General features: G+C 44.8%; 7 protein-coding genes and 1 long non-coding RNA gene across 10 annotated transcripts in view; 2 read left to right on the plus strand and 6 right to left on the minus strand.

Moving 5' to 3' along the window:
* LOC117890983 (probable cytochrome P450 6a21) overlaps nucleotides 1–6,612 on the plus strand; it is a 20,305-nt gene extending 13,693 nt beyond the window's left edge. The window contains exons 2-3 of one of the 2 annotated variants that reach the window (XM_034796133.1): nucleotides 4,974–6,105; nucleotides 6,167–6,612. In XM_034796133.1, the coding sequence (XP_034652024.1) occupies nucleotides 5,004–6,105; nucleotides 6,167–6,585 (1,521 nt within the window). In that variant the 5' untranslated portion in view covers nucleotides 4,974–5,003 and the 3' untranslated portion in view covers nucleotides 6,586–6,612. Of the gene's footprint in view, nucleotides 1–4,890; nucleotides 6,106–6,166 lie in introns of those variants that run through there. The other variant, XM_034796132.1, reaches the window with a different exon arrangement.
* On the plus strand, nucleotides 2,936–21,751 carry LOC117890985 (cytochrome P450 6a8). Of its 2 annotated transcripts, XM_034796134.1 has the most exons (3): nucleotides 2,936–4,064; nucleotides 4,125–4,536; nucleotides 21,736–21,751. In XM_034796134.1, the coding sequence occupies exons 1-3, from the start codon at nucleotides 2,966–2,968 to the stop codon at nucleotides 21,737–21,739; spliced, it is 1,515 nt and encodes a 504-aa protein (XP_034652025.1). In that variant the 5' UTR covers nucleotides 2,936–2,965; the 3' UTR covers nucleotides 21,740–21,751. The 2 variants fall into 2 exon arrangements, with proteins under 2 accessions (XP_034652025.1, XP_034652026.1); XM_034796135.1 differs by lacking the exon at nucleotides 21,736–21,751 and having other exon boundaries at nucleotides 4,125–4,540.
* LOC117890986 (probable cytochrome P450 6a20) lies at nucleotides 7,285–9,004 on the minus strand. The gene is made up of 2 exons (XM_034796136.1): nucleotides 7,860–9,004; nucleotides 7,285–7,792 (listed from the first exon to the last, which is right to left on the minus strand). The coding sequence occupies exons 1-2, from the start codon at nucleotides 8,944–8,946 to the stop codon at nucleotides 7,368–7,370; spliced, it is 1,512 nt and encodes a 503-aa protein (XP_034652027.1). The 5' UTR covers nucleotides 8,947–9,004; the 3' UTR covers nucleotides 7,285–7,367.
* On the minus strand, nucleotides 9,711–11,330 carry LOC117890987 (probable cytochrome P450 6a23). The gene is made up of 2 exons (XM_034796138.1): nucleotides 10,218–11,330; nucleotides 9,711–10,157 (listed from the first exon to the last, which is right to left on the minus strand). The coding sequence occupies exons 1-2, from the start codon at nucleotides 11,299–11,301 to the stop codon at nucleotides 9,736–9,738; spliced, it is 1,506 nt and encodes a 501-aa protein (XP_034652029.1). The 5' UTR covers nucleotides 11,302–11,330; the 3' UTR covers nucleotides 9,711–9,735.
* LOC117890988 (cytochrome P450 6a22) lies at nucleotides 11,621–13,721 on the minus strand. Its single transcript, XM_034796139.1, has 2 exons — nucleotides 12,548–13,721; nucleotides 11,621–12,487 (listed from the first exon to the last, which is right to left on the minus strand). Exons 1-2 carry the CDS (start codon nucleotides 13,611–13,613, stop codon nucleotides 12,057–12,059), a joined length of 1,497 nt encoding a protein of 498 aa, XP_034652030.1. The 5' UTR covers nucleotides 13,614–13,721; the 3' UTR covers nucleotides 11,621–12,056.
* Nucleotides 14,198–16,030, minus strand: LOC117890991 (probable cytochrome P450 6a13). Its single transcript, XM_034796142.1, has one exon. The coding sequence runs from the start codon at nucleotides 15,985–15,987 to the stop codon at nucleotides 14,506–14,508; it is 1,482 nt and encodes a 493-aa protein (XP_034652033.1). The 5' UTR covers nucleotides 15,988–16,030; the 3' UTR covers nucleotides 14,198–14,505.
* Nucleotides 16,208–17,853, minus strand: LOC117890982 (probable cytochrome P450 6a14). Its single transcript, XM_034796131.1, has 2 exons — nucleotides 16,696–17,853; nucleotides 16,208–16,639 (listed from the first exon to the last, which is right to left on the minus strand). Exons 1-2 carry the CDS (start codon nucleotides 17,807–17,809, stop codon nucleotides 16,224–16,226), a joined length of 1,530 nt encoding a protein of 509 aa, XP_034652022.1. The 5' UTR covers nucleotides 17,810–17,853; the 3' UTR covers nucleotides 16,208–16,223.
* LOC117890993 overlaps nucleotides 20,237–26,417 on the minus strand; it is a 9,833-nt gene continuing 3,652 nt past the window's right edge. Inside the window, exons 2-3 of the long non-coding RNA XR_004648607.1 lie at nucleotides 20,860–20,970; nucleotides 20,237–20,786 (exon numbers count right to left, since the gene is read on the minus strand). This is a non-coding gene — a long non-coding RNA (uncharacterized LOC117890993). The remainder of the gene's footprint in view (nucleotides 20,787–20,859; nucleotides 20,971–26,417) is intronic.

The raw sequence follows: 26,417 nt of genomic DNA on the forward strand, positions 1-26,417 counted from the left end.
GCAAGGCTCTAATTTACTAGAGTTTAGAGCTCCAACCTTCATTGTAGGGCGTTTTAGTGTTCACCTTGGTAGTTCCCCCAATTTGTTATCGTTCAGAACCTACTCTTAAGTTTCTTTTTGGTTTGTTATCAGTTGGCAAGTGTATTTTAATAAACATTTTTTCTTCAAGTATTTGTACCTGGCTTTTACACTGTGCCAAAAAAATGTGTACCATTTAATCGAAAATTGTAAATAATTTGCATGTGAGAACTAACGATATTCTGGTGCTTTGCATTCCTCCAACTCGACGAATGTTACGCTCAATTAGCGATTAAATGGCATAACAAAAAAATAAAATATCAACAAAGGAAAAGCTCATCCACAAAGCCGAAAACAAACGAAACACAAACAACAAAAAATAAGCACAAAAAGCTGACAGGTTTAATTGTATTTGTTGTTGCGGCCCATATCCGCACTTGAAATCTAATCAATTGTCAAACAAAAATGAGACTGAAACCAAAGCTAACTCGTAGCCAGGGTTGTTGCCAATATTATATACTAAGTCCACAACTGTAAATCATGTCCCATTGATGGACACACCAGAACTAGAAATGATGAAGTTGCAGGCACTGATACGGATATGACGCTGTATTCGCGAGGGTTTCCTGAAACAGCTGATAAAGAGAGGGCTCGTCATGGTACAGTAGAGATTGCCTACCGTGTATTGACTATAGCATCATATCAGCTTAAATTATAATTTCTCGAGAGGAACTCTCCTAATGGGAAAACCGATGTAAATATGAATGAAAATTCGCTTGATTCCCCCCTTTATAATTACCATTTGTATCTGCATATGTGCTTGGCCTACAGTACCCATAAAGTGCTGCCTCACAGTTGCTTGCAACAACAAATCGCTGCTACTGAATGTACAGATTAAGAATTGAGATTAAGAATCAGGCCTCACGCAGTTGAACCAAAAGACATGTTTGCACAGACAACGTCATGCTGAGCGCATTTTTTCCGCATTGACATTTTTCAAGCGTCCGGGGATCTTCTAGGGAATACATATATGCAGGAAGTGTTAAATACACGGAAAATACTTACACTAGATCTTCAGATAGCCAAGTTCTCTTTGTAGGATTGTACTTCTTCCAAACGCCGGCAGCTTTTATGTTGGATCTGGAGCTGGTCAAACACATTTATCCTCCACATGGTGTCTGTAGCCAACAGCTTTGTACTTGCTGTGGACAGCTCAAAGTGGAGGCACTATGACCAAGTCACCATCTTTATCTCAATTAATATATGAACATATTTATGTAAATACAAAACAATTAAACGGTTGTAAAGCATATAAAAACTTGCTACTATCAAAGTTCTGTTGTGGTAGGCTGGATTGATAGACTTTGATATACATTAATAACGAGTGCAACTATTATTCAAATGAATGTACTCATTTACATAGATGTGTCATACGCACTCGTAGCAATTAGCACTAATTGCCGGGCACTAAAGATTATATGAACATATCAACGCCAACGTCGCTGTGTTATCATTATCTTTCCAGTAATAACGAGAAGGGGCGTGTGAGACGCTTCTTACGCGTCACATCTTTTATACCCGGCACTCAAATTTTACATTTTTTCTTCATCTGTCATCTACATCAACAACACTGCTCACGCCAACACGCTCCTTTAGCTCGCCACCCTCCCCTAGAGACACACTTTGCAGAGTCAGGGCCATGAAGAAACTATAAAGGAGGGCTCGTCGGCAATATTAAGAAATATGTACGAGTAAAAAGTACGAGTGGAAGGGCTCTCGCTGTAAGTGTGAGGGCAACGACAAGGGAGTGTGCTGATAAATCATTTGAAGGCAATGTGAAAAAACATAATAATTGTTTCATAATTTAATTTTTAATTGTTTGCTACATAATAGTGGTCTTTGTTATGAAAAAATTAACATTTTGAAAAAATTTGAAAAAAAAATTTGTCCGCAACCAACCTTCCGCGTCGACAAGCAAACGAGCACTGACAGTAAGAAAAAGCAGCGAGTAACTCTGCCACCGACGAGGCCTCCTGCCTCTGCAAATTATTTTCTTCATTGTGGCTATAATAGTGATCCAATCGGATCCCAATTTGGTGATCTGATAGATACGTACTCGAAGAGTAAATAGGGTATATTGTAAATGTGGTTGAAAAACACACAGAAGGAAGCGTTTCATACATAATATAAATTCTGGATCAGCATCAATAGCCGAGTCGATAAAGCCATGTCTGTTTGTCCGTCTGTCCATCTGTCCGTTCGTCTTGTTTGACGCCTCGTTCTCAGAAGACTCATGTGATATCACACTGAATGAAGTTTGTTTCAAAAGTAATTAAAGTTGTGACGCGTACGAACCGTCTTACACGTTTCTATTCGTTTTTATATGTAGAAGACACAACTATCTTAAAGCTAACAATATCATCACAAACACACGATATAATGTTCCCCCAACGGAAAGATTTGAACAAGAACAGCGTGAAGTTAGATAAGGGGGGGATGGACGGTACATTACAGATTGTGTCTCACTACAGTTTACTGTCTATAGACAATATAATCAATGCACTTTCAACAATTACGATTAATGGATTACGAAACCATTACAAGAATATAATAGAATTTATTGTTGGAAAATAGATATAAATATGAATGTAAGTCACTGAAATAATAACTTTCGATTTCTTTCTTGCCACGTACTTTCCCTATCTTACCCATCAGTAAGTAGGTGCCCACATTTGCTTGCAGCCACAAAGGTCTGCTTCAACATGAATGGTAAACATTGAGATTAAGAATCACGCTCACCGACAGCAGTTCATAACTTATAAGTGACTCAATCTTGTTGACTCGAGATGTTGCCTCGTCATGCTGAGCGTTTTCATTTTCTCAGTATTTAAAGGCAGAGCGTCTGGCGATCCAACATCAGTCCGGTCAGAGTCTCAACGGTTCCATCATGGGTGTGACTTATATACTCTTCCAGATAGCTGTCGCTCTGCTGGCGATCGTGACCTACTATGTCTACCGCCGATTGTCGTTCTTCAAGCGTCGGGGGATCCCGCACGATCCGCCTCATTTGATTCAAGGCAATGTGCAGGGCCTATTTACCAAACGGAATATGCACGAGATATTAAGGGATTACTACAACAAATATCGAGAGAGCAAGGTACCCTTCGTTGGGTTCTACATCTTCCAAAAGCCGGCGGCCTTCATTCTGGATCTGGAACTGGTCAAACACATTCTGATCAAGGACTTCTCAAACTTTAGCGACAAGGGGCTCTTCTACAACGAGAAAGATGATCCCATCTCAGCGCATCTCTTCAGTCTGGATGGACCGCAGTGGCGTATCCTGCGGAACAAATTATCCTCCACATTCACTGCTGGCAAAATGAAGTTCATGTATCCCACGGTAGTGTCCGTGGCCGACGAGCTCATCACAGTCATGCATGAGAAGGTGAAAAAAAATGCTAGTCTGGAAATTCGCGACCTCGTGTCTCGATTCACTGTGGACGTGATCGGAACTTGTGCCTTTGGCATTAAGTGCAACAGTCTGCGGGATGAAAACGCCGAGTTTCTGATGATGGGGAAGCGTTCATTTGTGGACAAACGTCATGGCTCCTTACTGCTCGCCTTCATGCAGAGTTATCCGAAGCTGGCGAGGCGTCTGCGTATGGTACGAACGGCTGCCCATATTCAAGAGTTCTACAAGCGCATTGTTTATGAGACTGTGGCGGTGCGGGAGAAGGAAAACATCAAGCGGAATGACTTCATGGATTTGCTCATTGAGATGAAGAATCAAAAGGTTCAACTGGAAAATGGTGAAGTGGTCGATGGTTTGAGCATCGAAGAGATTCTGGCCCAGGCTTTTGTATTCTTCATTGCTGGATTCGAGACTTCCTCCTCCACCATGGGCTATGCTCTGTATGAGCTGGCCAGGAATCCGCACATACAAGACAAAGTGAGGGCTGAGCTGGAGGAAGTGATGGAGAAACACGACCAGAAATTCACCTACGAGTCCACCAAGGATCTCAAGTACCTCAACCAGGTCATCTTCGGTTAGTAGATTACTTAAATTCGCAGTCAAAGCAGTCTGTAATTCTTCAATTTGTTTTCAGAAACCCTACGGCTCTATACCATTGTACCGCATCTGGAACGCAAGGCCAATAAGCGATTTGTTGTTCCTGACCATCCAAACTTCGTCATTGAAGCAGGACAATCGGTCATCATTCCATCATCGGCTAAACACTTTGATCCCAACTATTATCCGGAGCCGTACGAGTTCCAGCCCGAGCGTTTCTCCCCCGAGGAAACGGCCAAGCGACCCTCTGTGACCTGGCTTCCATTTGGCGATGGTCCCCGCAACTGCATTGGACTTCGCTTTGGCAAGATGCAGGCGCTCATTGGTCTAGCTTTGCTTATAAGAAATTTCCGATTTTCCACCTGCCCGGAAACTGCGGATCCATTGGTGTACAATCCCAAAAGTTTTGTACTTGGTGTCGAGGGTATTCAGCTCAAAGTGGAGGCAGTGTGACACTGAAGGAGTTTCATTATCTTCATATATATACACTTAATAGAGTATTAGCCATTCAAACGATGCCAAAGTAAATCAAAAATCAACAAGTGTTCATCTTTTAGAAAGCTTTGTTGGGGCAGGTTGAGTTGTTTGACCATAGGGCGATCGTTCGTTGCTTTCGTGTGTGAATCAGTCGTGTGCTTGAATAGAGCACCCTGTCACCACTATCTATACAACATACTCGTGTCTACACATACATAATCAGCTTTTGTTCTCCGTAATTCTTCGGCAATAGCATTCGGTTCCATCGGTCACAATGACAGTTGAGTTTCGCGTGGGGCATTTAAAGCAGTCGGAGAACGTTTCGGTGCTCAGTGAGTTCCCGAGAACGAGGAGGTTCGCACACTTGACTGCCACGAACGGGAACAAATAAACAAACCTAAATACGTAGTTATATACTTAAGTAGTATATATTATCGCTATGGTTGTGGGTGTGAGTACACTGCTGCTGACAGCGCTGGTGGCGATTGCTGGATATCTGCTACTGCTATGGCATCGCACCAGGCACTACTGGCAGAATCTGGGCATACCCTGCGAGGAGCCGCACTTGCTGTTGGGCAGCCTGGGGGGATTGCGCACCGAGCGATCGTTCAACGATGTCTGGATACATTACTACAAGAAGTTCCGGCTGAGTGGACCCTTTGCCGGTTTCTATTGGTTCCAGCGGCCTGCTGTGTTCGTACTGGAGCCCTCACTGGCCAAGCTCATTTTGATCAAGGATTTCAACAAGTTCACGGATCGCGGATTCTTCCACAATCCCGAGGATGATCCACTGTCGGGGCAGCTGTTTCTGCTGGATGGACACAAGTGGCGGTCGATGAGGAACAAGCTGTCGTCCACATTCACGTCGGGTAAAATGAAGTACATGTGTCCCACCGTGGTCAGGGTGAGTCATGAGTTCACCGATGTGTTTGGTCAGATGGTGGACAAGTCGCCCATCGTTGAAGTCAAGGAACTGTTGGCCAGATACACCACAGACGTGATTGGCACCTGTGCCTTTGGCATCGACTGCAGCAGTCTCAAGGATCCCGAGGCCGAGTTCCGTCTGATGGGTCGTCGAGCTCTGACAGAGCAGCGCCATGGATCTTTTGGCATCGGCTTCCTGAACAGCTTTCCACGTCTGTCCCGGAAGCTACACTTGAAGATGACAGCTGAACCCATCGAGCAGTTTTTCATGCGCATCGTCAGGGAGACGGTGAAGTTCAGGGAACAGAACCAGATACGACGCAACGACTTTATGGATCAGTTGATCGATCTGAAAAACAATCAAATAATTAAGTCCGAGGCGGGTGATAACATCAACCTCACCATTGAGGAGATTGCCGCCCAGGCTTTTGTGTTCTTTGCCGCTGGATTTGAGACCTCCTCGACCACGATGGGCTTTGCTCTGTACGAGCTGGCTCAGCACCCGGAAATTCAGCAGCGGGCGAGGGAGGAGTGCCAGGAGGTTATTCAGAGGTATAATGGTGAATTGACCTACGAGAGCATGAAGGATCTAGTCTACCTCGATCAGGTGATATCTGGTGAGTGACACAGAGCTTAATTTTCAAAGTTACTCTCCACTTACCCATTTCTTTACGTTAGAAACCCTTCGATTGTACACCGTTCTACCCGTCTTGAATCGCGAATGTTTGGAGGACTATGTGGTGCCGGACAATCCCAAATATGTGATCAAGAAGGGTATGCCCATTCTGATACCAGCCGGCCCCATGCATCGCGATGAGAGGTTCTACCCCAACCCTAATGTCTTCAACCCAGACAACTTTTCGGCGGAACGCGTCAAGAGCCGCGACTCGGTGGAGTGGCTGCCCTTTGGCGATGGTCCCCGCAACTGTATCGGAATGCGTTTTGGCCAGATGCAAGCCCGCGTTGGCATGGCCATGCTGCTCAAGGATTTCAAGTTCTCCGTGTGCGACGAGACGACTATTCCTATGACCTACAACATGGAGAGCTTTCTGATAGCCAGTGCCACTGGCATTTCACTGAGAGTGGAACGTGTATAACAATTATATATGTACATATATGTAACATATACTCGTGTATCCCGCATACAACAACTTTTAGATCAGGTTACCTCCAAATCTACATTTAATCTATATAAATTTGTTTGGTATTACATCATGATTGATCAAGCGTACAAGGTCTGAGGTTAATTGGTGTACGGGAAGCTAAAATTTCTATAAATATAAAGCTCAACTATTTTTTTGCATTTAAATGAGTCATGTAGAGTCGCCCGTAGCCGATAATAATAAAATTGTATTCAAACATTATTTCTTATCTTTTACGCCTAGAAAAAGTATGAAAAAATATTTAGCAGTAACCCTACCGCGTATTGTCATTTGATAATTATAATCGAAACTTGTGTTTGGATTAGTTTTCACTTGTTGTAAAGCTCGCGCAAATGTCTGAAAAAAGGTTTACTTGTTTTGCTATCTGCGTAGTGATTTTTGTTGTACGAGTAACTGCGATTATCTACAATTGTGTAAGTGTGGGTCCACATATACTCACAGGTTTGTAACAGGTTTTAGACTCTCTCTCTAAATAGTTATCTGTTTGCAGCTAATCTAAAAACAGTTCTCTGCTGTCTACGATGCGAAAATTGGTGTGGGGAGTCTGATGTTAGTTAATTCATTTGTTACGAGACAATTTTTGTGCGAAATTCCCTCTAGGCCACAATTCTCACCCTGAGACTATTCTGATTGTTTTTTATGTACCGTCTGCCAATGCGCCATTTATTTCATTGAAGCTTAAGTAAATATTGAGACCAAATCTACATTTTTACATGTCATGGTGTAATCTTGCTCACATTCAGATGGACTCCCCCCTCGGCACTCAACAGAATATCGTCGACCCTGAACTTGAGCGGCACCGTAGTCTTTGTGGGGTGGACCTCAAACTTGAAATTGTGTATGAGCAGGGCCAGTCCGACCACGATCTGCATGCGGCCAAAGCGCAGGCCAATGCAGTTTCGCGGACCATCTCCGAAGGGCAGGAAAGTGCAGGGCGGTCGCTGCTGCACTTGATCCTCATCGAAACGCTCGGGTATGAACTTCTCTGGCTCCGGGTAGAACTCAGGATCATGATGGATGCCCCAGGTGGGGATGACAACGCCAGTGCCGGGCTCAATGAAATACTTTGCATTGGAATGCTCGTACCGCTGTGTGCAGATGCGAATCAAATGGGCCACAACTGGATTCTTTCGTAGTGTTTCTGGGGATGGAAATTGCAAAATTAATTAAAACTAATCTAAATGATCGCTAAAAATAGACTGCCTCACCATCGATGACCTTATCCAGATATGTGAGCTCGCGCATGCTGTCATAGCTCAATTTTCCATTGTGTTTCGCCATCACAGCGTCAATCTCCTTCCTCAGCTTATCCTGAATGTCCTGATGCACGGCCAGTTCGTGGAGGGCAAAGCCCATCGCAGTCGAAGAGGTTTCAAAGCCAGCCAAGAAGAAGATAAAGGCCTGTGCAGCCAGCTCGTTGAATGTGATGCCATCCTGCTTGTTGCCCCCATCGTATTGCTTCTTCATGTCGATCAGCATGTCCATGAAATCGTTTCGCTTGACATTATTCTTTATACGATAGTCGACAGTTTCACCAATGATTTTCATATAGAAATCCTCGACCTTCTGCACAGTGGCCTTCATGCGCAACTTGGCCGCCAGCTTGGGTGCCCCGAAGATGAACAAGTCGACAGTTTTGCCATAGCGCCGCTCCTTGATGGCAGCCGAGCCCATGGTGACAAATTCAGCATCGGGATTCCGCAAACTGTTGCACTCCAGGCCGAAGGCACAGCTTCCAATCACATCGGCGGTGAAGCGGGACACGAAATCGGCGACATTCAGCAGCTGTGGACCTCCTTGGGCTTTCTCGGCGAACACCCGCACCAGCTCATCGCCAACTTCCAGCACTGAGGGGAACATATTCTTCATCTTGCCCGAGGTGAATGTGGGTGTCATCTTTTGGCGGAGCTGTCGCCACTTTTGCCCCTCGATTGCCACCAGGTGGTTGGTCAGGGGATCATCCTGTTCATTATGGAATATGCCGCGGTCGTGAAACTTGTCAAACTCGCGGATCAGCACGGTTTTCACGAAATCGATGTCAGTCACAATTGCAATTTTCTTGAAATATAGGTAAAATCCAACAAACGGTCCATCGGTCTTGTTCTTGTACTTGAAGTAGGTCTCCCCGAAGAGATCCGACATTTGCCGTGTCTTCATGAGCTCGGCAGTATTGCCGGAAGGAATACGGGGTGCGTCATGGGGAATGCCGCGACGTTTCCAGTATGAAAAGTTCTGATGTACCCACCATACGGCGAGTGTTACAACACCGACCAGCAATACGATTACAATGGCCATAGCGAAAATACTGAATGAGCCCGTAACGTGGAAGGCATTTTATAGTCGCAGCTCTCTTTGCTCGGCGCTCTTTCTTCTATCCAATAAAGAGTCGACAGCTCATAGTCTGGAACATGAAGAAACTATAAAGGAGGTCTCGTCGGCAAAAACTAGGGAAACTTGCGAGTGAAAAGTGCGAGTGAAAGGGCTCTCGCTGTAACCTTCCGCATTGACAAGCACACGAGCACTGAAAATTGGGGAAAGTAGCGAGTAACTCTGCCACCGACGAGATCTCCTTTATAGTTGCTTCATGGTCTGGAATCAAATAAAACACATTAAGTGACAGTCACCGTTGGAAGCCAAATAGTTCGAGCTTTGCAAAGCTCTCTTAATGATAACACAAGCTCTCTTTCTCTTTCACTTGTGCGGCATAAAATGAGCGCTCTCGCATAATGTTTGAGTCTGAGGAATGGAATATGTACACTGCGCAAATAAATTGGCGCAAACAGGTTTCAAGTGAAGGCAACCAAAGATCACCATTTGTGTTCTGTTCCTTATATTTATAATTAAACAGAACCTGTCGCTGTACCGACCCGGCTATAGCCGGCTTTATAACTCAAAACGTGGTTAAAACGAAACCTGATAGTGCCGATCAGACCAAAGTCTGCAATCTAATCATATCTTCTGTAAAGTTGACTCAATGCTAAGGCGCGTGCTAGTATTTTAATGATATTTAAGAGTGCTAAGTTCTAGCCATAACATAAGACCAAAGTTAAACAAAAATATTAACAGCAAAATATTTAATTTGCTTTATTTGGAAACCTTTTCGACCTTAAGATGGATTCCATTTTCGGCCGACAGTAAAATGCTCTTGAGCACCATCTTCATGGGTATTTGTGTCTCCGAAGTGACACTGAAATTGTAACCCTTAATAAGGTAGGCCAGGCCCACACAGGTTTGCATGATGCCAAACCGCAGGCCGATGCAGTTGCGAGGACCCTCGCCAAAGGGTAGCCAGGTGCAGGCGGGTCTGGCGGCGATCGCCTCCTCCGTGAAGCGCTCCGGCTGGAATTTCTCTGGCTCGGGATAAATTTCAGGATCGTAGTGAATACCCAGAGCTGGGATGACGACAGTCGTTCCCTTGGCAATGAAATATTTAAGATCTTCGGGGGAGAAATCCGTATCCGTCTTACGCGTTAGATGCGCCAGCACCGGGTACTTGCGAAGAGTTTCTGGAGGAGAATTATCAAAAGTTGCAGTTAAAGAAACAAAAGGTAATTATCATAACTTACCCATTACAACCTGCTCCAGGTATTTCATTTCCTTGACGCCCTCGTAGGTGAACTCATTGTTGTGCTTGGCCAGAACATCGTTGATCTCATTTCGCAGTATATTCTGAGTATTCTGGTTCTGGGCCAGCTCGTAGAGAGCAAATCCCATGGTAGTGGAGCTCGTCTCGAAGCCGGCCACAAAGAATATGAATGCCTGGGCCAGCAGCTCGTTGAAGGTCAGACCCTCATCCGAGTTGCCCTCCTGCTCCTTCTGGTACATTTCAATCAGACTGTCCATGAAGTCATTGCGCTTTTCCTTGGTCCTCAAGCGATGGTCGATGGTGTCTCGCACAATTTTTGTGTAAAAGTCCTCCACCTCCTGCACATTGAACTTAAGGCGCAGGGAACGCGATAGCTTCGGAAAACCGAATATAAAGAAATCCAACAGACCCCAATAGCGATGTTCGGTGACGGCTCGCTTGCCAAATGTAACAAAGTCCGCCTGAGGATTCTGTTGACTGTTGCAATTCAGACCAAAGGCGCAATTGCCTATGACATCAGCGGTGTAGCGAGCCACCAGATCAACGATTTCCAGAACGTTTCCAGAACCTCCAACTCTGTCCCTGAAGATCTTGTCCATCTCCTCACCCACTTTGACGACAATGGGGAACATGTGCTTCATTTTGCCAGATGTAAATGTGGGCGTCAGCTTGTGCCTCAGATGACGCCACTTCTGGCCTTCAATGCTGAACACCGTCGCCGAGAGGGGATCGTCAATCTCATTGTAGAATATGCCTCGGTTCTCGAAATGATTAAAGTCTTTGATGAGCACACGCTTCACCAGATCGATGTCTGTGACCACAGCGGTTCTGGTGAAAAAGAAGTAGAACCCAGCAAACGGGTAGTTGGCGCTCTTGTACTTTCGATAGTAGTCCTTGAAGATCACTGCAATGTGCTGCTTCTTTGGCCAATCCTTCATGTTTCCGAATAGTGGGTGGGGCACATCGTGCGGGATACCTCGACGCTGCCAGTAGCCATGTCGACGTCGAGCCGCAAACAGAATCAGCGACACCACAATGGCAATTAGAGCCACAACCAACGACATTGTACTTTCTGTTTGACACTGGTCGCCGTTTGCTGTATCCACTGGGTTATATGGGTAAAAGCTCTCGCTCGCCGTCTCTCTCTCTCTCTCTCTCTCTCTCTGTCTCCAGTAAGCTTTTGATACTCTACTGAAATGCGCCTCTCTCTAGTTGAAATTTTACACCCAAGTGATGGGGTATCTTGACTTTGATTTGATTTCTGCAACGCATGGTGGAATAGCTAAAAGCGCATACATTCTAGCACACCAAAGTGAGTTTTAAAAAATTGAGTGGTACTAAACCAAAGTTCTTTACTATTTTTTGATAAAAACACAAGTTAGATTGATTGAGGAGATGGCTTTAGCTCGTGACAGACGTGAAGATAAATAAAACTGTTAACTAATTAATACAGTGGTAAATAAATGTAAAAAAAATAGTTGAATTCACTTAATAGCTCGGAATTTAAATATGATTGTGAAATACCAGCATTGAATGTGAAATACCAAACTTATTTGCCTAGTAACGCTGTTATATTCGCTATACCTGAACTGATAAACGTATTAATAATTCTGTCACCTAAAACACGAATTAATCAATATGCGGTTTAATCGTAAGTGCTAGCCCAACAAAATTTAACAGCAAGATAGAGAATTTGTTTCAGGCTCGATTCGGTATGATAAAAAACAGTATATGTATGTATGCTAGTAATATCAGTTCGAAATTCGCTGGTGAACACAATTATTTGTGGTATCTCTTACGCAGTCCATGAGTCTGGCCATCATTTGCGGCTGCTTATCTCTTGCACCTTCAAGTAGATGCCATTCGCTGGGCATAGCAGTATATTTGATTTGACAAATTCAATTTTGGGCGCCGTGCGTGGACAAACACTGAAGTGGAACCGTCTGAGTAGCTGGACCAGGGCAATGTTCGTCTGCATCTTGCCGAAACGCATACCGATGCAGTTGCGGGGCCCATCGCCAAAGGGCAGCCAGGCGGCGGTGGGTCGCTGGGCCAGCTGATCGGCCATGAATCGCTCGGGTATGAATTTGTGTGGCTCTGGGTAGATGGCGGGATCGTGGTGAATGCCATACACAGGTATTAAAAGCATCTGTCCGGGCTCTATGTAAAAGTGCCTGTGGCCTTTAGCGGCATACCAGTTCTTGGAGATGCGCGTGAGATGTGGCAGTGGTGGATATTTTCTCAGTGTTTCTGTGGGTGGTAAAATGCTCATAATTCATGTTTGACAGATGAACATCTCCAGTACATTACCTGCTATGACCAGTTCCATGTAGCGCAGCTCTTGCATTGAATCGTAAGTAAATTGTCCCTCATGCAGTTGCAGGGCAGCTTCAATTTCTTGCCTCAACTTGTCCTGCAGCTGTGGCTGGCGGGCCAACTCGTACAGTGCGAATCCCAAGGTCGAGGCTGAGGTGTCGAAGCCGGCCGCAAAGAAGATGAACGCCTGGGCAGCCATCTCCTCCAGGGTGAGCTCGCCGCTCCGTTTCATTTCGATGAGGAGATTCATGAAATCGTTCCTCACAACTCCCTGCTCCTCCCTCTGCTTCACGGTCTCCTTCACAATGCGTACGTAGAAGTCGGTGATGTCCGGATGTATCTGACACAGGCGCAGACGACGTGCCAAGTCTGGGAAGCTCTCGATGAAGCCATCGATCAGTTTGTTGTGGCGACGTTCGGTGAATGCCCTGCGACCCATCACGGCAAACTCGGCCTCGGGATTTCGCAATCCGTTGCACTCCAGGCCGAACACACAGCGGCCAATCACGTCGGAGGTGTATCTCGCCATAATATCACTGATCTCCAGGATGCCGCACATGGCGTTCGAAGCCAGCTCGCCGCAGACCTCGGCCAAGTCCACGCCCACCTCGCACACGGTGGGGAACATGAATTTCATCTTGCCCGACGTGAACGTGGGTGACATCTTGTGGCGCAGTGGCCGCCACTTGGGTCCATCGATTCGGAAGAGGTGCCCGGTCAGAGGATCGTCCCGCTCGTTGTGATACATGCCACGATCCTCAAAGTTCGCAAAGTCTCTGATCAACACCTCCTTGGCCAGTTCTAGGTCCAGAACCAAAACCACGGGTCGCAGCATCATGTACATGCCGGCAAATGGTGCTCCGCTGCCCTTGAACAGTTCGTACAATGGCGTCACAATATCGTTAAAGTGCTTTGTCCTGCGCAGTCCATCCATGTTGCCCATGGGAAAGCTGGGCCTCACATGTCCGATCCCACGCCTGGCCCAGTAGCTCAGCCTCGTGCGCACATACCAGAAGCCAATGGCCAGGGTAATCAACAGCGTTGCAATCACATCCAGCATTCTCCTCAGAGTTTCACTTTCAACTGCACTCAAAAGCTGCCTTCACGCAGTGATTAGAGCAGCAGCAACAGCTACCGGGGGAGCAAAGTCGGCGGCAACGTAAACAAGCAAAACAGAGAGCAGATAACCTCGCGCACAATTTGCACTCGAATGGAAACTCTGGCAAAGCGGAGAGCTTTGAGCGATGCTAAAGCGAATGTGATGAGAGAAGTGACAAGAGACGCACAAAAAAGAAACGGCATTGAAATGTGTATGTGTGAGTGTGTGCCTATCGTTGATCTTGAAAAATAGAAAGCAAAGAGGAGGGTGCAAAATTGTTTACGTGCGCTGGCGGGCTGGAAAAAAGGGAGAGCGGAGATGTGCGCCCACGCTTTTTCAGCAACTGTATGAGAGTTTGCAGGCAATCGCAATTTAAATTATGTACAACAGCTAGCTGATCGATCAATGCGCACTCTTAATATATGTACTCGTAAGAGTGTTACGCCAAAGAATAAGCAAATATTCTTTATTTTGATTTACCCTTTGCAATGCTCTCTCTTAATATTATTCTATGACCAATGGAGTGCATTAATTACACCAAAGAATGAGCACATATTCTTTATTTTGATTTACTCTTTGCAATGCTCTCATACAGAGGTTTTCTCTTAACATTATTCTATGACCAATGCAATGTATTAATACCATAAGTTTCGCATACAGCCACTGTTTAGGAAATTGCTGTTTCAAGTGCAGTTCGTTTGTTCACATTTCACTTTTCTCTCTTTGTGTGTGAAGCTTTTTATCAATCTGATTACCGGGTCTTAATATGTATGTATATATTGATGTACATAAGTACATATACATACATATGTACATATGCAATCACCTGGATTTTGGCACTCATTATCAGTTTTTAGGGTGCGGCCAGTTTTTCCATTTTTAGGTGTATGCCGGCTTGGGTCCCTATAATAAAAGTTCGACTCGAGAACTTCAATGGGATTTGGGTGCGCTCGGTTTGGCTGAACTTGAAATCGCGCAGAATGTAGGAAATGCCAATTTTCACCTGCATTTTACCGAACCGCTCGCCAATGCAGTTGCGTGGACCTTCGCCAAAGGGCAAATAGGCCATCGGATGACGGGCCTTTACTTGATCCGGCTCGAAGCGGCTTGGATCAAAGGTTTCCGGCTGTGGATACAGCTCTGGGTCATGCTGTATGCTATGCACGGGGATCATCACTCTCGTGCCCGGCTCCAATGTGAGTTTGCTGTCCGGTACACGATATTCTTTGGTAGTTTGGCGCACAAGATGCGGCAGTATGGGATACTTCCGTAGCGTCTCTGCGACCACTTGATCTAGGTACGGCATCTCTTGAATGGACTCATACGTCAACTGGTCATTGTTGCGACCAAGAACATCTAGGATTTCACTGCGCAACCTGTCCTGAACATCGGGATTCAGCGCCAGTTCATACAGGCAGAAGGACATCGTTGTCGAGGAGGTGTCAAAGCCGGCCAGGAAGAACACCATGGCCTGAGCGGCAATCTGTTCGAAGGAGAGCCCATCCTTGGTGCCCTCTTCCCGCAGTTCCATTAGCAGTTGCAGCAAATCATTGCGCTGCACATTCTCGCGCTTCCTGTAATCCAGTGTCTGGCGGACTGTGTCCAGGAAGAACTCGCTCACCTCGGGCCGGAAGAGTCGCATGTGTAGCATCCTCGCCAGGTTGGGCTGGGCAAACATGAAGGCCTGCGCCATGCCCGAGTGGAGAGGATTGGTTGTCACGGAGCGACCCATGCGACGGAATTCAGAATTGGGATCCTTAAGGCTGTTGCACTCCAGGCCAAAGGCACAGCTGCCAATGACATCCGTACTGAAGCGGGCACACAAGTCCTTGGCCTCTATCTCACCGACTTGCAACTCGCAAGCCTGCGTGAGCTTCTCCCCCACGCTAAGCATGGTGGGGAACATAAACTTCATCTTGCCGGAGGTGAAGACCTGCGTCAGGTTCTGCCTCAGCCAGCGCCACTCGGGCCCGTCCAGAAACAGCAGGTTTCCGGTCAGCGGATCGTCCTTGACATTGTGAAAGAGTCCACGGTCCGCGAAGCTGCTAAAATCACTTATCATTATTTTCCTAATCAGCTCCAGGTCCATCACAAAGAGCGCTTTGTTCAGGAAGGTGAAGTAGCCACAGAAGCGTTCTGTTGCTCGAAACTGTTGATAAATGCGCCAATTGATGTCAGTCCAGTGTAGCTTCTTGCCAAAGCCTCGCATGTTGCCCAGGAAAAGTTCAGGTTTCTCCCCGGCCACGCCCCTACGACGCCAGTAGTCATAGTGTCGACGCAGTCGGGCATAAATCAAAGCGCCAGCAACAAAAAGGAGAGCCAACAGAGTCCACATGCTGCCGTCCACTCGATTGAAATGCAACTGAATCTGGAAAACAACTGACTTTGCTTGTAGAGAGGAAAGCTTTCCATAAGTTCTCTATCTCTCTCTCTCTGCTATAATTTTATCTCTCTGACGTTCTGGATTGAGTCATGGGTAATGGGCATACCTCTGCCTACTCGGTTGCTTCCAAATACTGCGCATTTATCGCAAACGAAATGGTTTATTATAAACAAAAATAATCCCAAAACTCAGATACGCTCCACTTTCAGGTGAATGCCATTCTTTGTGGCTAAAGGAAAACCGCGAGTATCCAGAATCAGAGGAATTTCGGTGCGTTTGGAGACGCCAAACTTGAAGCGTCGCAGCAGTGACACCAGGCCAATCTTGGCCTGAAGTTTACCAAATCTCAAGCCTATGCAGTTACGTTGTCCGTCCCCAAAGGGCAAATAGGCCATCGGATGGCGTGCCTTGACTTGATCCGTCTCGAAGCGACTCGGATCGAAATGTTCGGGTTTTGGATATATTTCAGGATCGTGATGAATGTTGTGCACAGGTATTAATACGGTTGTGCCCTTGTCAATGATGATGTCCGTGTTGGGCACTTTGTAGTTCCGATTGGCCTCTCGTATCAGTTGAGGAATGATGGGATGTTTCCGCAGGGTTTCTGTAGGGAAAAACTGATTAGAAGAGAATTTTTAAATGTATATTGTATTTATGCACCTGCTAAGACCTTGTCTAGATAGTGCATCTCTGCCACTGCATCATATGTTATCTCGCCTCCTTCCGTAGTCTTGAGCACAGCTTCGATTTCCTCTCTCACACGCCGCTGGATATCGGGATGCAGCGCCAGTTCGTACAAACAGTAGGACATTGTGCTCGAAGAAGTCTCGAAACCAGCTACGAAGAATACGAAAGCCTGGGCAGCCATTTGCTCGAGGGTCAAGCCACTGGACAGATCAATTGCCTTTCCTTGCTTGGCGGCCTCCTCGTTCTCGGCACGCAACTGAATCAACTCGTCGAGAAAATCGTTTCGCTTGATTTCATTCTTCAGGCGATAGTCGACGGTGTTTCTTACAGCATTCATAAAGAACTCCGACAACTCGTCGGGCAACAGTTTCATGCGTAGTTTTTCCGCCATTTTGGCATTGGTAAAGACGAAAAATTGCACCAATGGGGAGTGGCGAGGCTGCTCAAAGATCATCCTGCCCTTTGCGCGGAACTCGGCATTGGGATCGCTCAAACTGTGGCACTCCAGCCCAAAGGCACATGTGCCTATTACATCTGTCGTGAATCTGGCACAAACATCCTTGAGCTCCACATCGCCATTATCCACTACGGCAGCACTCACGGCCTTGTCCATGGCCTCGGCCAGACGATGGCCAACCTCAACGATCACTCCGGACATTTGCTTCATCTTTCCAGAGGTGAAAACCGGCGTCATCTTTTGCCTCATTGAACGCCACTCGTCGCCCTCCAGAGTCAGTAGGTGAGCCGTCAACGGATCATCTTTCACATTACTAAACAATCCACGATCTTGAAAGATATTGAAGTCCTTGATCAGCACTTGCTTGACCAAATCCAGATCAATGATGAGTGCAGTCCGCTTGAAGAAAGTGAACATTCCAGCCAAAGGCGCGCGTCCCTTGAACTTGTCGTAGATCCTTTGGTTTATGTCACGAAAATGGTACTTGGATCCTAATCCTTTCACATTTCCTATCAGCGGCAGAGGGCGTTCATTTGGCACTCCTTTCCGTTCCCAGTAGCTGTAGGTATTGCGGTAGAAATTGTAGGCCAGAGCCAGGGCCACGCCCAGCAAAGTAAATGTTAACAGCATGGAGATTGAACTTCACTCGTTCCACTCTCAGCGAAGACTGTCCAGACTGTTTGGTTTGCTTCAGACCATACGTTTCCGGAGAACATTTAAGCGAAAGCTCTCAGATCCGAATTGCCCGAAGTGAGACCAATTAACGACTATACTTTTATACATGTAAAAATTTTTACATTCATGAAATAGGTTTGCAAAAACCAATGGTCAGGCCCCCCGAACACGTAGACTAATCAAAATTTTTCTTAATTTGACTATCAGCTTGTTTAATCCCCTATGCGTGGTGCAAAGGTTCTTGTTTGCTCGCTTAACTCTCTCTGCTCTTCTAAAATAATTCCCAAAATACACGCAGATATGTACATATGTCTGAAGCAATAAAAAGAAACAAAAAAACACAAAACAAGTTATGCTCCCACCTCGCGATTCCATATGCAGCACACTAACATCAAGACCAATTATTTTGTTTGTTTTATGTATCGGTTTTGTTTTGATCGTCATTTTCGTTGAAGAGCACGTTCAAAGAGAGTGGCAGAAAGAGATGAATCTCACAAAAGCTCCCACACAAAGTCTACAACTAATGATTACACTTTGCAAAAAAAACGTAGCTGTAATATCTCAAGCACAGTAGAAGCCACTTATGATGAGCTCATTGATTGTCTATTAAAATATGCAATACATTTTATAAATTATCAAAAGATATTCCTACTTACAATTCGTTTAAATATCTCTCAGAAGTATTCAGCTATAATTTAGTATTACAAATGTAGTAATAAAACAAATCATAATGATGTTAAGCTCAGGCTTGACCAGCCTGAAAGTATTCAACGAGAACAGAAAAGAGCTGTTCTGGTTGCTACTGCAGCACTTGTAGCAGCCCTCAAGGAGTGCTTTACATGTAGATATTTACATTCATTGGAAAAGCTTTTGAACGACTTGCAAAGCACAAAATATAGGGAAATTGAAGCAGAGGTGAGCTTTAGTGGTGCATGAATGAACTAACTGGTAGAATTAATAACGGACAATACGGTTCCTTAAGTGGAGCAATCAAAGAAAAGTGTTAAAAAGGTGATGCGAATGAAATCAAATTCCGCAAGTGGCACCCCTAACCGGTGATCCTGTCAGTGTCATGTGATTCTCATCAACTTTTGGGTAGGGCTAGGAGTAAACTTATCTTACCATTCTCAATCTCTGTACTTCCCAGCCACATTACCTGCAGATGTGCTAAGGTGCCTGAAAAAAAGAACACAAAATAAAACTTTACTGGTTTATACAGGTAAAAGCTGCTAAGCTACTTACCAATATTGTTGTCTTTTTGCGTCTCCGTGGCATTTGGCACCACTTTGATGCGCTGAAAGCAGCCAGCAGAGTCTGGAGCATCATCTGGCAAGGGAGAACAAAAGTCCATGGGGGCCAGCCTGCGTTGGCACTTTCATCGCCTTGACGACGTCACCTACCGGGTGTCCATCTGTTGGCCAGTTATTCAGTTGTCCATTTGGCCGTGTCCATTCCATGCTTTGCAATGTCGTTTCCGTGGTCGCATCCCAAGGTATTCGTACACTTAGCGGCAAGCAGCTGTTTATGTTGATGGGCCTGGCGGGAAAGAAAATGCTGAGGGTTTTGTCCATTTTCCCACCCATTTTCGCAGCAGCAGGTGGAAGAACTTGGTGGCATTGCAATTTTCTCTCAGCATTGCATACTTTTAGGATCAGGAATTTTTCCGCGCCCAGCACTTAAAAATATACTGAATATTTTATGAAGACAGAGTGAGAGAGTGGGGAGCGGTGTGCTGTACATGTGTTGCTGCTACAATGGGCAGTGCTGCCTTAATTAAAACAAATTTAAAACCAGTTAACGCACACTCACGCCCACATATGTACACACACACACACAGGCAGCCGGTTGACAGTTGGCAGCGGACTTCCGCCTCTGGCTTGGGAGCACATCAAATATGACAGGCTGGCCGTGGTCGGTGTGGCTCCGACTCTCTGGCACTGCCACTGGCTGCAGCCAAAATGTTGCCATGCAAATTTAAATGTCAACAAAAACTTGCAGTTTAACCCAAAAACCTTATTTTGCGGTGTGTGTGTCGGCGGTGGTGTTTGTTGTCGCCATCCAGCAATATCCCAGCCAGCGTTCGGTAGCCTGCCAAGGCTGCGCAAATTTATGCAAGCTCCATTAAAGGCCAACAACGATTAGAGATGAGTGCGTGATCTAAGGGAGAAATAAAACAAAAATAAAGTGAATATTAAAAGACGTACAAAGTTAGACAAAGTTTCATTAGGTACTTATCCGCTTACAGCGATGGAAAATGATTCTCTAAAAACAAATAAATGCAGCTGAAATAAACGAAATTTTTAAGAGCATTAAATACAATTTTATTTTATTTGGTAAATGGAAATGATTTGCCTTTAATTGCTTATGAAAAATGTGCTTAAATTGGCAATTCAGGCCTCTGCACATTTACTAGATTGAGTGTCAATTCTGCAATCTCTTACTTGGAATATAATATCATACTTCGGCTCAGCGCCTTCACATCTCTAGAACATACTTGCAAAATCATGGCTCGTATATGCGATATGGACTCGTCTGTGTGCGCTGGCTTAAAATTGTGCAACAGGAAATGGCTGGTTGGCTTGGCTAACCAAGCCCAGCCATGCGACCTCTTAGCACTGTCTGCTCGGAGTGCCAATGGTTGTTGGTCTTGCTCCAGTTCTACTGTGTTTTGTTTTGTTTTGTTGCTCGTGTTCAGGTGCATCGCTCTGGCAGATGTTTGGAGGCCATTGTTTAGCCATCGGATGTAGGCAAGTTTAGAAATCTAATGTATAATTTCGCAGCATTTTAATTACATGCAAACCGTCGAGTTCCTGGTCAGCGTCTGCTTCTGACATGTGGCTATGCAAATTCGTCGAATTATGACAGGACTTATGTTGCATGACTTTGATATTTGTGGAATGCATTATGACGAGAACCGCTGTAGTAGTTCCCCCTGAAAAAATGGATTTTAAATTTAGTGTTTCAAAATGTATGCTATGGAAATAAAATTAATGTTTTTAACTCACTTTTACGATTCCACAAACACTCTTTCGGTCCGATAGCACACTGACAGCCTTGTTGCTGCTGTATCCTGACTCTTTGGCCTTCGTCTTCCAACTTCCAAGAACTTCACCCGCCTAAAATAACAAGGAAATTCGAAATCGCATCTGGTGCTTTGGCAAAAGTTTCAGTGGTGAGTGGATAAGTTAAAGCCCAGGACAACTTTGCATAAACATATAGGGCTCAATCATATCGGCCATTACCAGCAGTTCGCCGGGTTCCATTCTGTCCTCTCCCCTTCCCCCAGACTCAATTGTTCTGCCATTGTCAGCGCAGTCCCTGCTGCTCGTAGCCCACTCTACGAGCAATTTGCCTTGACAATAGTCATGCATTTTAATTGTGCAGCAGCTGCGGTTCATCTTGTTCCCCTTCCCCAGTTTGTACCCTGCGCAGGACACTCTTCCCTGCCACCCTGCCACAGCTAAACGCAGCAAATTGTGTGGCCATTAAAAAAATGGCGCATAAAATAGAAACTTTTCCAGATATTTTTATTCGGAGATGCAACACGCAGGGCAGCGGGGCAGCAGTGCGGGAGGGGCAACAATTATTTGTAAAATATTTATTTTACAATTGAATTGAAAAAGTTTCTGCGTGTGGCATTTCCCCCAAAAACTGTGCAAGAGAGGAGCAACTTTCGACCACTAATCAAATGAATGGAAATTAACCCAGCGAGGCGGACAGACGGGACAAAGGGAGGCAGGGGGACTTACTTGGAGCTGTGTGCAAAACAATTAAGCTAAAATTGTTATTGCAATTTGAAAACAATTGTCAAATTATGCAAATGCCGTCTGATTGCCTCGAGTATTTTTCCCACCAAGCCCCCGTCGGCCAAAGCTAACAAGGTGAACACGAAAGAAGGGACGGGAAAGGGAACGGGGATTCCTCTATATCACCTTCTGGGGGGTGGCAGCTTCTCAAAGATTTATGGCGACTGCCTCAAGTGTCTGGGGTGGCAAAAAAGTTTTGCAAGTGCGTCGGCATCTTGGCTTGGTGCTGACGTTGTCAGCTGCAAGGCGGCTGCAATTTGCATAAAAATTCATTGGCCTGGTGGCAAGTTGACAGAAAGAAAACCTTTTGGGACCGAATAACCAAGTACTTCATGTATCTTTGGGATAACGAATATGTAACGCTCTTATGGCAAATATATCAAAACAGTTTCTTTTACATATCAAAATGCAAATGTGTACATAAGTATGTGAATAATAATTGGCTTTAGCAGAAATAATTACTTTAAAATTAAGTTTAAAATTAGCGAACCCTTAATGAAAGGGAAATGATCAAAAATCCGATTAAAATTGTGACTTTTAATATAAATTTCAAATTATATTCGGCTGCAGGATGTATGTATATTAGTGTTGCTGCCAACTACACAACGTGGAACCTAGCACTGGTCAGAAACTGTTAATGGTGGCGACCCGGTTCGGAACATGTGCTGCCAGCTTCCTACTATTGCTACCCACTGCTGGCGCTGATGCTGCTACATTTCCGTTACATTAACAAAGCGCCATTGTATGGCACCAGCAAGAGAACAACAATAATGGTGAAAAGCAAAGGGACGGCAACAGCAAAAATGGCGCACACGCTGCGCTTTACAAGCGAAAACTAGTTTCGGTTCAGGACCTGGACAGCGACAGCGACAAGGGTCATTATAGGGTGGAGCCGGACACACCAGCCACCCACATCCCCACCCTCAGCTTCCAGTGAGTCTGGCAATCTGCAGTGCGTGTGTATTTTTCGGTCAGTTTTGTAATTGAATCACGTTTTGTATTAAATAAACTTTTCAAATTATCGAAAAATTGACTTCCACTACTACAAACGCCGCACTGTCGACTCCCACCGGCTTCCAGCCTAGTTTTAATTTACTTGTGTGCGCGTGTGGGGCATACACACGTTCAAGGGCTTCCGCGATTGTGAGTGTGTGTGTGTGTGCCTGCGTGTGCTTAACCATTAACATAAAAAAACGACCAAACTGAAAGCTTTTCTCTCTTGTTTGGTTTTTTTATATGCAAAATACTTGACAGCCTCATTAGTATTGAAACGGTCAAAGTTGTGTGCTCTCTCCCTTTCTATTTCTCCCTCTTTGTTGTTAGTGTTGAAACGGTCAAAGCGGAGCCTCTCTCTTCTGTTCGCGCCTTAACGCGCTCGCACATAAGTAGGCAATGAAGAGAAAAGAGGACAAAGCGGTTATTACCAAGGTGTACGGTACAAGGTACGGCGCTTACTCTGCTGTGAGGTTCACACTCTTTTTGTTTTGGTTCTCTTTATGTCAGGCGTCGTTAAGAGACATTATCAATGCTGTTTCCCGCTCTCTATCCGAAAAGACCTCACCCCATGGAAATAGACCCTGCATCACGCTTTGCCATAATTCTGGCAATGTTAACGCACAGTTATCATACATGTATATAATTATATAAGCATATACATACATACATATGCAAATGTGTGTATGACATTTATACATAAACTGTAATGGTTCTTTTTTGTTTGGATGCCATTGTTTGCGCAATTTTGGAGTAAAATGAGTTAACCAACAAATATAATCGCTTTTGCAATCACGTGCGGGCCGAGGCGTCCATGCACTTGGTCACCTATTGGCCGTGCACAGCGTGCAGCTTGCACGTGTTCGACCACAAAAAGAAACAAAAACAACAGCAACATTCAGCCAGAAAGAGCAATACACAAATGCGAGTACAAGCGTCCGAATTCTTTTCATAGCATATTTTGCATGCAACGCTGCATGTCCGGCAAAGCTTGGCGCCATCATTTTCACCCATGCAAGGACTCCCTCGAATAAGCCTCTCTGGGCTGGGATCCACTCCCAACAGCCCACAGCCGACAGCCGACAGCCCACAGACGCAGGCACTGGGAGTAACTTGTTTTCGCGCCATTTGCACGCGTCATAAATTTTTCATAAACATTTAAAGCGATTTCATTACAACAAAAACACACACACACACGAGTGCATATTTAAATCGTTCAGTTCTGTTCGTTATATATGTATGTATGTATGTACATTTACACTCCCTGGTACACTTCACTGCATCCCTCTCTCTTGGAGAAACATGTAAATTAAAAATTAAATTCTGTTCACGACATGCGTTTGGCGATGCTCCTGCTCCTGCTGCTGCTCCTGCCGCTGCTCTGTCCAGCAGTCAGGTTTATTTACAAAAGACAATTATGAATGGAACGGCAATGCTGCCAGAATGACGGTGGGTGTGTGGTTCAGGGATGGCAGCGGAACTGGAACAAGTTAAATTGACATGGCTTCGGCTTATTTTAAAGCCATTAAGTAATTAAGGTGCAGCAATTTGCCAGTTGCCAATGCTTGCATACATATGTAATTGCAATTGTCGTTGCAATGCTGCCGTTGCCGCCCTGGAATTGATTTCAGTAAAAAATGTGTTTGCATACCGTTAAATACGTTTGTTATGCGATTTTTGTTACGGTTTCAGTTACATATGTACATCATTGAGCATCCGTTGAATTCTTGGAAATTGTTCAGCAATAATATATGCATTATTTATATGTACGCCTGCCCGTTATCGGAACTCAATTAGCATAAAATTAAGTAGAAATTGATCCTATCAACACTTTTAACGTCCCAACAAAATGATTAACCCGATAATCATCGATGTTCTTTTTTCGATAAAGCAGTTTTCTATATGTATCCCGTTTAGTAAGCAGCCCAATGTTAAACAGAATTAACAAAAATATAATTCAATGTGGAATATGTATTCTAATTTATATCTTTTAATGCTAATATGCTAATAATAGGAACTTTTAAACTGCATGTATGCATTTTTTTCAAACAAAAAATATTTAAAAGTCTAGAAGTGAGAGCCTCAGCTCGACTTTCTTTGGCCAATTCATGAGCCATTAAATTTTAATGATTATCCTTGGCACTGGCAAATCTGTTTATCAACCTTCTACAGGTTACAGGTTGCAGAGGGCACACAGTCTAAATCATCTCTACTTGGTTACACATTTTAATTAGAAGCACGTGGCTTAACAAATATTTAACTGCCTGGGCCAGCATGCAAATACCTCCTGCTTGTCACTGGAGCTGGGCTTCGAGAGACGGCATGGGGTGTGCCTTAGATCTCAGTGCCAGCCAGCAATTTGCAGTTACGGCGGGTCCCATCACATTAAATATAATACCAAAACATTATACGCGTCAAACTATCTCGACGGAACCACACCACGCACAAGCGCCACCCGCTGGCAGCGAATTAAACGAAATTAGAGACGGGTCCGGGTGAGTGGGTACATTAAATGGGTTTAGCAAACACTAGTACTACTTCTACGCACATCAAACTGCCGAGCAAACATGCACACGGGCTGGGGCCCATGGCTGGCATTATTCATATTTCCGAGCCCCAACAGCGGGGGCTGCTGACTGTGGCACAAAAAGCTCGCAAAAGTCAGGCTGCCAAGTACAACAATTATGGTTTCACTGTATTTGCCAGGCACAAGCATGGTTTCAGAGTGTGCGTTTCAGGGAGAACATCCTTCAATTACATGCGAATACACACGGATGTATGTATGTATGTAGGTACATATACATACATACTTCACATGTACATACATACATATGTGAATGCGTTTCTGCCACCGATTAGCAGACTTGCTGCAAAAAGCCAGAATGACAATGAGAATGCATTTAGTTTGTATAATCCGTGGTTGGAAGGCAAGACCTTTGCTGAACCCCGACCCCACCCCATTTGTATGCACAATTTCAGCATGTTTAAGCTCTTTTAATTGTGTGAGTTTGTTTGCTAATTATTGCCTGTTTGTCGATGCATTTCGGTCTTAATTAGCTAAGAAGAACAGGCTACATAAATGTGGAACATTTTTAATATTTGACGTTTATGTGTTGGATTTTCCTTGATTTATGTCTGATAAGCCTCTTAAAATATTAACTTTCAATATAGGATCTAAGCAATTAAGCATTCAGTGTGGCAAAAGCAAAGATTTCAGTTCGATTGAATACAAAAATAATCCAAATGAATATAAATTGATTCCGAGAATCTCGTTAGTTTACGTTTGCCCATCCGAAACCCATGAACTTCAGCATTAAAGTCTTAAAATATGATGACAGTGCAACGTGAAATACCTCAAACCAATCACACATTTACCTCCCATGCACAGGAAAGACTCCCAGTGCTGGATCGTTTTTCCAATTTGCTGGCGCACATCAAAAACTAATAGTGAAATGCAATATACAAAATGTAACTAAAATGTTTTGAAAGACAGCCAAAAACACAGAACGCACAGTGGACGCAGGGGGCGGTTGCCAATGTAGCGGAGAGGGCAGGGTATGCAGGATATATGGCAGGAAGGAAGCAAGTGGAAGCCACGTTTATTTCATCGTCTAAATGGAGTGCACTGCGGCCGAGGCGCAGGCTGCTGGCTGGTGCGGAGCTGATGGCAGGGCTCGATGCCATTTGTTAAGTGCAAGTTCAATAGCATTAAGAGTGCAACACAAATAACCATAAACCATTCGAAAAAGCTGCAAATTCTGCAT

This window comes from Drosophila subobscura, chromosome E, assembly GCF_008121235.1.
Source record: "Drosophila subobscura isolate 14011-0131.10 chromosome E, UCBerk_Dsub_1.0, whole genome shotgun sequence".
In the NCBI taxonomy this organism is placed as follows: domain Eukaryota; kingdom Metazoa; phylum Arthropoda; class Insecta; order Diptera; family Drosophilidae; genus Drosophila; species Drosophila subobscura.